Source organism: Danio rerio, chromosome 2 (genome assembly GCF_052040795.2).
Source record: "Danio rerio strain M-AB ecotype USA chromosome 2, GRCz13ab, whole genome shotgun sequence".
NCBI lineage: Eukaryota > Metazoa > Chordata > Actinopteri > Cypriniformes > Danionidae > Danio > Danio rerio.
The window spans coordinates 50,251,734-50,263,945 of NC_141022.1; the positions used below are offsets into that span (position 1 = coordinate 50,251,734).

General features: G+C 36.3%; 1 protein-coding gene across 3 annotated transcripts in view; it reads left to right on the plus strand.

Moving 5' to 3' along the window:
* The window catches only part of ephb1 (EPH receptor B1), a 561,737-nt gene extending 551,618 nt beyond the window's left edge, over positions 1 to 10,119 (plus strand). For all 3 annotated transcript variants that reach the window (XM_087241322.1, XM_087241321.1, XM_087241320.1), the window contains 3 exons: positions 346 to 539; positions 3,022 to 3,177; positions 8,622 to 10,119. In XM_087241322.1, coding sequence (XP_087097448.1) covers positions 346 to 539; positions 3,022 to 3,177; positions 8,622 to 8,736 — 465 coding nt within the window. In that variant the 3' untranslated portion in view covers positions 8,737 to 10,119. The remainder of the gene's footprint in view (positions 1 to 345; positions 540 to 3,021; positions 3,178 to 8,621) is intronic.
* Positions 10,120 to 12,212: the final 2,093 nt, after the last annotated feature.

Sequence of the window (12,212 nt, forward strand, 5' to 3'; positions counted from 1 at the left end):
AGTTTAGTTTAGTTTAGTTTAGTTTAGTTTAGTTTAGTTCTTACTTTTTTGTTTTGAATGTAATTGGCGATTCATTGGCGACCCCTGATAAATCAAGAAGTAAGCCGAGAACAGTAAGTCATAGAAGGCCAGTTTTATGGCGGCAGGCCAGATTGAACATTAGTCCTCTCCTTGGATACATTTAATGATGATAAATAATTGTATTACATTGCTTTAGTGTCATCTGTTTTTATGTAAGTTTGTTTACAATGACAACTGTGTGTGTGTGTGTGTGTGTGTGTGTGTGTGTGTGTGTGCGTGCGTGCGTGCGTGTGCGTGTGTGTGCGTGCATGTGTGTGTATACAGGTGATCAACGCTATAGAGCAAGATTACAGGCTTCCTCCACCCATGGACTGTCCCACTGCTCTCCACCAGCTGATGCTGGACTGCTGGCAGAAAGACCGAAACGCCCGGCCACGCTTCACAGACATCGTCAACACACTCGACAAACTTATCCGCAACCCCACCAGCCTTAAAGCAGTTGCCAGTATACCTACTATGTGAGTCAGACACACTCATCATGCACACATTTCTTTTATTTTTTACCATGTTAAAGGTAAGATGGCATCACTGACTAAATTTGAAATGGCATTATTTAGTTTTAATTTTAGTAAAAATTCACCACATGATAAATAAATTGTAACAATAAAACCTAGAATTGGTCTGAGCAATAGTTAGTATTACAGTAGTAATATTTCAGATTTTTTATATTACAATAGTAAAGAGATTTACTGACATACTCTTACTTTAAATTCACTGCATAACACCAGTCGAATGTTTGAAGTAACTCATTTTTGTGACTAGACATGACTTAATATCACAGAATGAAGAAGAAATCATCATGCCTTATAGTATTTAATGCAATGCTAAAGGCTAGGACAGTTAGCATCATATTAAAATATATAGAAGAACACAAAAACTTAACAAATACTCAAATAATCCATATATTGCCACAAGTGTTTGTTTATTGTCTTCGTGTTCTAACAATTTATCCATTTCTGTCATCTTTATTGTCTTTTCTGTCCTGCAGTGAAAGGGTTGTTGCTAGAAGGGATACAGCTATGGCTGGAAATTAAAGAGAATTATTTAAATGATTTATTAAATTACTCCTATCCTAAACACAACTATCACAGTAATTTATGTAATTTATTAATGGCTACCCCCAGCCCAAACCTAAACCAACCCCTCAGAGTAATGCAAAAATATGAATTATTGTTGTACATTGTCACAAAAATTATGCTGTATTGATGTCATGGATATTTACATTAGATGTCGCCTACCCTGTCTATTGGAAGGAATGCGTCAATAGAGCTGCCATTTCAGTGCAGGGAAGCCATACCTGCCATCATTCGGATCATGGATTTGGGGGTGCGCGCGAAGTGAAGAGCTGGGGGGGGTGAACGCAAAGTGAAGAGCTGGGGGGAAGGTGTGCATGGGAGTTTCCGGGAAATGAGTCTAAAATACGGGAGACTTCCTGGAAAAACAAGAGTGTTGGCAGGTATGAGGGTAGCACTCCTTTGAAATGAATGCAGAACCATGGTGCAATGGGGGATTGTGGCCATCCAGAGCCAAATATATACACAAATATCCAAGATCGGGAGTTTTCCCGGTGGTCAGTATGCAAATATATATTTTTTTAATTAGGACAATTATAATTTTACACAATTTTTCTACATGGATTGATAAGTGATCGCACGGGTATTGCCGACAAAGAGCATGTGTTGGGTGTTTATGTGCATGGAAATGTATTATCTTCTCCCCTGTTGAATTTGATCTAATCCGTGTCCTAAAACACATCCCCTCTTCCTGGTTTCACTTCTCATACTGACAGAGGAAGCGATTTGTTTGTGAATGAATCTCTGTTATTAATGACTCATTCACTTAGCCGACAATAATTCAGGTTTCTAGCACCACAGCATCTCGTTGTCATATTTCATTTAGATTGTTTGCTTATTTTATTCAACACAACTAGCATAAGCCTAGTATTTAGTGCAACCTGGTGTTACTTGGCCTTATGATCTGGGCAGTAAGTGACTATTATCATCAATACTTGTCTAGCACAAACGTTCGTAACATACAAAAACTTAATAAACAAAATCTAACCTATCAAATGTTCTGCCTTTGTGCTTTGTTTTCTTTGTTTGCTCATTACTACAACCTTACACAGCGCTAAAGTCTAGCATCTTCACATTGGCGCACTGTCTTGACTAGTGCGGTTGAATGACATTTGTCCTGGGAGCACTATACAAACGTGGCGGCGCTATTAATGCATGTTCAGGGTCTGTATCTGATATCTAGTGTGAATATCTATGTATTGATGTGATTATTCGTAGCTGTATCCCATATCTTTTCTTCAGTAATGTATGTGTGGAGATTTTGCGTGACGGTGCCCTCTAGTGCCCAGTATGAATGAAAAGTAAATAACATTTCAATGTATGCTTGCAACACTGTTTTAGAGGTCTCAAACTTTGAGTAAATTTCTTTCTGTAAGTTTATTTCTAACCTGCTTCAGGAAATCTGCTTGTGTATTTTATATGATGCTGAAAAGATCGATTTGCTGCTTTAGTTTGTTTGAGTATGTTTGATCGTTTCAGGATAGTAGGCATTTAGGAGCAAGGTAGAAGACCTTTTTTGTAAAATATAAAAAATTTTCTCTAAAAAAAATTTCTCTAAAGATAAATAACTTTTGTGTCTCTCCTTGGGTACATTTGAATCATCATTATATATATATATATATATATATATATATATATATATATATATATATATATATATATATATATATATATATATATATATATATATATACATATATTTATTTTTTTTATTTATTTATTTTTTACAGTAAATACTACAATATACTGTGATACACTTTTAAGCCTATATCCCCCATCCCCAACTTATTTGTCTACTCTTCTCCTCATTCATTATTTTTCTGTCTTTGTTTGTTTGTTTGTTTGTTTCTTTTTTTTTCTCCTCCAGACCATCCCAGCCACTGTTGGACAGGTCTATCCCAGACTTCACCACCTTTAGTTCAGTCGAGGACTGGTTGGCCGCTGTCAAGATGTCTCAGTACAGAGATAACTTCCTCAACTCTGGATTCACGTCCCTACAGCTGGTCACCCAGATGACTTCAGAGTGAGTCTGAAATACAGCTTCTTTTCCTTGAATTGGAAATACATTTTTTTTTATCACTAAAGCTGAGAGAACCAGGTCATATTAGCATTACACAGTCAACTGGTGAGCCAAACCAAAGCCCTTTTGGAATGTTTTGCTAGTTTAGTTTAGTTCAGTTTTTCAGCGGCCAGTCAAATGCTTTTCAAGCTCTAGCCAGACTCAACAACAATGCATATCAGGTCAAATTTGACCCCATCAGCTGAACTACAGAGGCAGACATTTGAGTTTAAATGTTGTACTTTACTAAATGTGTAAATATAAATCCCCTATAACTATAGCTCAGCTCCACTACTTTTCCCTTTGCCTATAAATAATTGTGCTTTTGTTGCCCAGGGACCTTCTGTAGTGGAAAAACTTAGCAATTTTTTTAAGGAAAAAAGTGAGGAATGCACCTTTGTGGGAAGTCTAGTAACTCGTACACAATTATACGGTATATTATAAACTAAATCCATCCAAATAAATGAAAAAAAAACTTTCAAAACAGCCTAGAGCACTTAATAAGCTGTGTAATATTCATATATATATATATATATATATATATATATATATATATATATATATATATATATATATATATATATATATATATATATACAATATAACAATAAACAATAAACAGGGGGGCAACAAATTCAGGGTGGCTAATAATTCTGACTTCAGCTGTTGATCAGAGTAACAATACACACGAAAAAAAGTGTCGTGACTAGCGGCAGTGAGGAGATTGTAAATAAAAAATTTTGTAAGGATGTCACCAGAGTGGCTTTTTGGTTTCTTTTCATATGAATCCCAGCCACTAGCACCCCATCTGAAAGAGAGGGGCAATGTAGTCATTCAGTTTCACAATTTGTTATGCTGCAATATGTATTTGAATAATGGTGGTCGGTTCCTTTACTTGAAAGCTCAGATTTGATTAGCATCGTTTGTTTGGTTTACAGAGTTTGAGGTTTACTGTATCATTATTATGCACACCATACAGATATTGATCTACCTTAAAGATTGCTTCGATTGTTCAGCATTTATCAAAATCCTAATTTTCCTAAATGGATGGTAAAAAAAAAAAAAAAAAAAAATAAATAAATAAATAAATAAATAAATAAATAAATAAATAAATAAATAAATAAATAAATAAACAAACAAACAAAAAACAAACAAACAAATAAATAAATAAATAAATAAATAAATAAATAAATAAATAAATAAATAAATAAATAAATAATTATCAATACAGAATAATATGAACATTATATCGTGATAATTATTTTTGCTGTATCGCCAAGCCCTACGTATAGGTATCTCACTAAGCTATTGATTTATTTGGCAAATTATTTACCATTAAAACAATTAAAAGAAAAACATTCTTTCTAAATATCACCTCTGTGATCATGACCTAGAAACAGAAAAGGGCAGACATAAAAAGTCCTGAACTACTAAAGAACAGAGAATATGTAAACAGTGTGACACAAATCAAATCAAATCAAAAGGATGAAACACACTTCCTTCTGTTCTGCCATAAATACACCCCAACAAGAGAAATATTTTTCCCCCAATTTGAAACATTGACTAATTCATTTTTAAAAGAAATGACTCAGAAAAACTTTACCATAAACTCTGAGAGGATAAATTGACATCTAGACTAGCTACACAATATGTATACACCCTACACACCATAAGAAATGTTTGATGTAAATTCAGGTATCTAATTTAAATAATCTAAACTTTTTATTTTGTAATATTATTATTATTGAATGTGTTATCTGATTTTTTTGTCATGTTTTCTTGTCTGCTGTATTACTATAATATTTCTTTTAATTGATGATGTTAATATATTACATATTACATAGAAAATGCTTCTGCAATACTGTATTCAGTGTCATGCCAATAAAGCGACTGGAACTTGATACTTTTTTTTTCATGATACCTTTAAGATAACATCCATTCTTAGCTGCACACTCACCTGTTCAGCATTAACAAGGTTGACCAACTTCATCAAACTAGTCATACAACTAGTCAACCACCTAAACCAGCTTGGAGCAACTAATGGATGGTGTTCTTTTTACTGTATTTATTACAGTGACTCATCATACAGTAGTTACTAAAACTCTACCTTGCTGTTGTTCTGTACAACAATTGCATGGGTTATTAAGCTCTCCTGTCTCAGTATTTGTTTATTTTAGACCATGTCTGGCGCTCAGTGAGATAGTTTGTTCTGTGTGTGTGTGTGTGTGTGTGTGTGTGTGTGTGTGTGTGTGTGTGTGTGTGTGTGTGTGTGTGTGTGTGTGTGTGTATGTGTGTGAAGAGTGATTAAAGCTGGTCTCAGATTTCCAGACAGCCATTGATCACAGAATGCCTGGCGGTCCGATATCTCTGCAAACTTGTTTAATATTGATTCCTAAATCATACAGTAGGATTAGTGCATATGGCTGCGGTGTGTGTGTGTGTGCGTGTGTTTTGACTTGTTTGATTCGCTATCGAGCGAACAGGTGGATATGCTGTTGATGATGTTTAAAACACGTCTCCTGGTGTTTTGTTCATGGCGGGAAGCGTACTGCGAGGTGTAGCATTTCTGAAGCACTGATTAATGCAGCCGGCGTTCACAGAGAGGGTCTGCGCTTAATTAGCAACATAAGTATAAGCCCACGCATAAACAGGAAGTTAAATGCAAGCGGCTTTCATGTGCTAATGCTGTTTGCTCTCACATCCATAAACCTGTGGGGGCTCAGTACTGTTCATCTCTCTCTCTTTCTCTCACTTTCTTCTTTGAATGGTTGCTATATTGATAGTACAGACTGTTCTCATTCAGAATAAAGGCTCCTCTCTGAGAGTAGTGGAGTAAATTGAGCGTTTATTCAAAGTTGCTCTTTTGTCTTTGTAATTTAAGGAGGCGATGAAACGGTCACCTAAAATCACATGCTGTATCAGACCCGTCTTGATCTTCTTTGGCCTTTCAGTGCTCCGACTGTTTCTTTACTATAACAGCAAGAGCTCCTTGTCTAGACAAGCTCGAGTGAATCTTTTCTTGTGCCATCTGGCAAACAGCTTTTAGTGGATTTCAGTAGCACTGGTAGAATGATAATAAATAAGCATGTTCATTAGCGAGGAGGCGTTAGCATAGATGATAAAGAGTGACAGTGACAACAGGCTGCAGATGTATTATAGCAGTGTAATGGGCCTTATCATTAATATATGGAATAACAGTTATGTTGGAGGGCACTTGTTGCGCTGTGTTTTGAAGTGTGAAAAAGATTGATGTTTTCTGCAGTTAGCAGTTGCTATTGTGTTTTATTGCTACTTTGTGTTGTTGGATCACGCTAATCAAGTCACATTTATGTCTGTGGGGTTCATACAATTGAAATTGTATCAGAGGAAGTCAACAGGCAGGATGAAGTTTCATTAATGTGAAACAAAGCTTAACATGTCATGTGTCTACATTTTTTAACACTTGTAGCTATGCTAATAGTTATGTATAGCTATGTTTAATTGAGGGTTAGGGTGGTTTGAAATTAACAGTGTTGTGCTGGATCATCTACTAAATATTAGTACTCAGAATCCATAAGTTAATGCCTAGTCATTTAGCTTCTTTTAAATTGTTGTTACCATAGAAACATTTTGACAGTTAGAATCAGTTATTTGCCTCATTTAAAAAGAACACCCTACAAGAAGACACTTACAATCCACTCATCCTGTGATCATCTGTAGAAGCATTGTCTGTAAGTTTATTATCTGTTTGTATTTATATTCTATCTCAGATATTATTGTTATGTACATAGATAACTATAGCTCATTTTATGTACATCTTTTTACATAGTTTCACTCTGTTTCAACATACTCAATGTGGCATGGAATAAAGCAGCATTCTCCCACAATCTCACGTGTTGGAAAGAGTTTATCTGTCTGTCTAACTTTGGCAAGAGAGACGCCGGAGTGAGGGCAGAACAAGTGTTGTCATTAGCCACATTTTCAATGTCGGGCCAGTGCAAGCCAGAGATTTTACTGGGCCAGGCCAAAAGCTTGGGAGCCATATCTGTCCTGTTTTTCTCGAGATTCTCCTGTATTTTACAGTTTCACCCCGCTATCACCCTGTGAAGGCATTTTCCCATACTTCTCCTGTATTTTCAGTCTTTCTATGAAGGGTGACAATAAACATTAAAGAGCCGATCTTGCCATATCCTCATTCCGCAGAACCACCAGGGACCACCCATTGCTCTTAAATGTGAGTCTGTTCTGTGCTTTTGTTTTATTTAGGCATGAAAACACGTTGACGCTGGAATTCCTTTTCCTTTTCATTACACGTGCCGTGGCTCTTTTCTTTGCAATCCTCAAAACAGTCATATAGTGACTATCAGCTGACGCGCTCCATAGTGATAAATAGACATCGTTTTTCAAACGGATTTTGTACATGCGATTTGAAGCAGAGCGCAAGTCTGGGTTTTGGGTGCGTGTTTAAACAGGCATATAAAATAACATCAAAAGATGTCGACTTCTGTGGGTTTTTGTTTTTCAAACAAACTAACTAATTTTATTTTGAAATTTTGAAGCCCTTCTCCTTCACACTCTGTTTCAGGGGGGAAGAGGTAGGGGTACAAAAATAGAATTGGGATTTCACCTTAATATTATAATAGTGTGAAGTAGAGTAAAGTTGAAAGCGAAATGAAATTTTAAAAACAATTGATGATCAGAGACAAGTGCAACAGTTATACTGCACGAAAGCAGTATAAGCTTGGCCACATAGAAAATGGTCCATATAACTCGATAAAATTGCTTGATCATTATTCGAAATGTTAAGATGATGTAAGCACATAGTCAGCAAAATATATAACAGATCTAGTGGTTTTTGGATAGTTAATAAAATAAAGTATATATATATTGTGCTTACAAATTCAAACAGTGACTTTTTCGACCAGAGATTTCAAACTAAATTCTTGGAGACCCGCAGATCTGCACAGTTTTGCTCCAATCCTAGACAAACACCAGTGATGCAACTAATCAAGGTATTCAAGACCACTAGAGTCTACTTCTATACTAAATAGCAAGAGTCACCAAACTTGTTCCTGGAGGGCCGGTGTTCGTCAGATTTTAGCTCCAACCCTAATCAGACACACCTGAACAAGCTAATCAAGGTCTTACTAGGTATACTTGAAACATCCAGGCAGGTGTGTTGAGACAAGTTGGAACTAATCCCTGCAGGGTCACCGGCTCTCTAGGGCTGAGATTGGTGACCCCTGCTTTAGGGTAAGCTAAAAGAGTATGCAAGTAGTATATATAGTAGAATACCCAGATGATCTACTACTTCCGGCAAGGTTCTGAAGTGCGCAACCAATGGATGCTATGCTATCCTATAATGCTAAGTGAGACAATTTGTGATGCCCAATACTAACCATATGCATTGATTCTTATTGTGTCCACAGGGACCTGTTAAGGATAGGAGTGACTCTAGCCGGCCATCAGAAGAAAATCCTTAACAGCATCCAGTCCATGCACCTGCAGATGTCTCAGTGCCAGACGGGCACTGCGCTGGCATGACTACAGGGGGCGCCAGACGATGGGCTGGGCAGCTTGCGGAAGAATTACCAGCGGGCGAGCCCAATCCCATCGGAGCGCGCCAGAATAGAGACTATCATCCTGATCTGAGTACGCCTCTCAGGAGAGGAACCATCATCCCATTTCCAGCAGAGCAGGACGGGGACCCGCGGGGACATCGTCCGTTTGTCTCTTCGGAGCTACAGGGAAAAGCGAAGAAGCGGACTCTTTTTGTCCCCTTCTCATAGTTGTAGTTATCTTCACAAGAAACCACAGTGACTGTTCAGATCCCGAGCATCGTTTTCGTTCATTTTTTCGTTTCTTCCCACTATTAAACATCACTGCTTCCCACTTACACTACCTGTCGAACTCGGTATGGCTGACGTTTGCCAAAGGACATCCCGAATGCCTGCGTCCCGCTCCCTGGCCATACAAGCGTAAATGGTGTATATCTTTAAATAAATATGAGTATATCTTCAGAGTAAAACCTTCATATTGAAGGTGAAGTGTAACGGACTTCTATGTAAATACTCTCTTCTTCCGCTTGCATTTTTGGCAATGTTGCGCAACTGGACCAGAACCGCCGATTCTGCAGGACACGAACAATCCGGGATGAACTTTTGATTCTTGTCGATGTTGTGTAAATATCAGTTAGTTGTGTATAAACTAGAGCTACTTTAGGACGAAAAAAGCTACGCATTCAGGCCACTAAACAGTGTTTATTGTAGGTGTTTACCACGCTGATGAGCACTTACGTGTACAGCTTTTCTTTCTTCCACCTCTTCTTCTTCTTCTTCTAGTCGTTCTTGTTAGTTTCGTGTCGGAGTGTTTGAATGCGTCGACTAGCATTGGGAGGGTGCGCCATCGCCGCCTTAACTAGCTAGAACACTTAAATGTAGTTCCACTGTTAATAAGCTGTACTAATGTTGGTCTTACAGGGTCTTAAAAACCGCTAATCTGTTTCCAAGCACGTGTTTACATGACGAGCTAATGAAAAAGGGAGGAAACAAAGAGGAAACGCTGCCCTTCACTGCTTTTTCTTTTTATTATTATTATTAGATATTTTCAGGTCGATTCACTCTCTTTCGGCTCCAGATGTTTCCAGATGACATTGCTAAATGCGCTACATGTTCTTTCGTGTCACCAGCCCTCCATTTATTTGCGTGTGTGTCTGGATTGAACATCTGTGTGACCCTTTATGAACAGATGCCTAACGCCACCCCATTGAGCACATTCTACTTAAGCAGTCAATGAAGCACTGGTGAACACACACACTTACACACACAATCACAGGCTGCTGTTAGCTATTGGCTGATCGTCTTTGGTTGCTGTGGAAAAATATCATAATTAATTAGTAAAATGTTATAAAAATTATGTAATAAAAAATAACAATATAAATAATAATAATAATAATAATAATAATAATATTATTGTTGTTTAATGAGAATGAGAATAATAATAATAATAATAATAATAATAATAATAATAATATAAATAATATTAATAATAATAATAATAATAATGATGATAATAGTTGTTGTTGTTATTATTATTATTATTATTATTATTATTATTATTATTATTATTATTATTATTATTATTATTATTATTATTATTATTATTATTATAGCCCTATACAACATTTACCAAATAAAAAAATAAATGTATCTAGTTTATTCCAGTCGTTCCATGTTGCATTTTAAAAAGTAGTGTATATTAATAAATTGTGCCAATAAATAGTTGGTCTTCAGAATAAGCTAATGTTAATAAGTTGAGCCAGATTGTAGTTTTAAAATTATTATTATTAATAATATAATGCAGTGATAAAAAAAAGACCTAAATATTTAAATGTCAAGCTTAAATGTCTTCATCTATTGGGCTCTATTTTAACGATCTAGGCACAAAGTCTAAAGCACATGGCGCAAAAGCATTAAGGGCATGTCTAAATTTTGCTATTTTAAGGACGGAAAGATACCGTCTGTGGCCTGGCGCATGGTCTAACAGGGTTGTGCTTATTCTCCTAATGAGTTATAGGTGTGTTTTGAGCATAATGTGCATTAAACCAATCAGAGTCTCATCTCACAGTCTCTTTAAGAGTCAGTTGAGCCACGCCATGGCGCATTTGCTATTTACATGGCAGACTTTTTAAGTGGAAACATTTAAATGTTTCACTAGTGAGAAAACCGGTAAACAGACCATCTGCAGCATGAGGATAAAGAATGAGCCTTCTCCATTCAGCCTCTTTAGTTTATCTTTACTTTTACTCCTTTACTTTCATGGATAGAGAAATGGTGTTGTACACTCCAATGAAGACATATATTAGCCTACATATTTGATTTAGTTTGTTAAGTGCAAAGATTTGTTTCAAAACTATTTCTAAATTCAATTCTGATTTCCAGCTAATGAATAAATATACAATAATAATGAAGTGTGAGTTATATCCAAACACACATCCTAATCTTATGCACCATAAAACCCGACAGGTGGACAAATCTAGACTTGTTTTTATTAAAATATATATAAATATACATAAAAAAATGATATTGCTTATAATGATAACATTATAGAAATGCAAATTGTCATGAATAAACTAAATAAAAAATCCCTGACATGAAGAAAGCATGTAGGCAGAGGTTTTTATATTTAATATTGAACTTTAAAAAACCTGTACAAAAGCACGCACATCCCTCTTAACTGGGTGCTCAGCCAAAAAACGCAAAAGGTGCAAATTAAACATTAATCAAAGGCGGCATAACCAAAGCTCCAAAAATACAAATTTATTGAATAAAAAGGGCTGACACAAAGCCTGTATTGTTTCGAGCCACACGGCTCTTCATCAGACAGTTAACTTTAGACCAGCTGTCAGTTAGTTAATGGCAAAGTCTATTTCAGTTCCTCAAAATAGCAACGCGCCAACAATCAGCCTTAACTCACCTCCTTTTTAGACCAGCACACCCATAAGTCCACAAAGTGGCGCAAATGGATTTGCTAATAAAACAACATGGTGCAAAACATGAAAATTAGGGTTGCGCTGGTCTGAAAATAGCAACAAATCACGCCAAACACGTCTTGCACCTTATTGTGCAAAATGTATGATAGGGCCCATTGTGCTTTGGAATACAAAGTGCTTGCAGCATTTCTCATTTGCAGGTTGCTCTTGATAAAAAATGTCTTGTAAATGAATAAATGCAGTGAGTAAAAGGCTTCAGGTTTTGGGTCACAATGGCTAAAAGCAGCTCAGCATGATCTCATGAAGTTTAGCATTAAAAGAACAGCTCGAAGTACAATTTAAACATAAAGGTTTTAAAGGTTATTAGCTGTACCATTCATTCGTCTGATGGGAATATCTGCGTCTATGTGTGTGTGTGTGTACTAAATAAGCTGCTCCATTCCCAGTAAGTTAATGAGACTCGTGGTTTATGGTTATTCTCTATGAACAACACATACACATGACACATAATCCATCACACAGTTATATC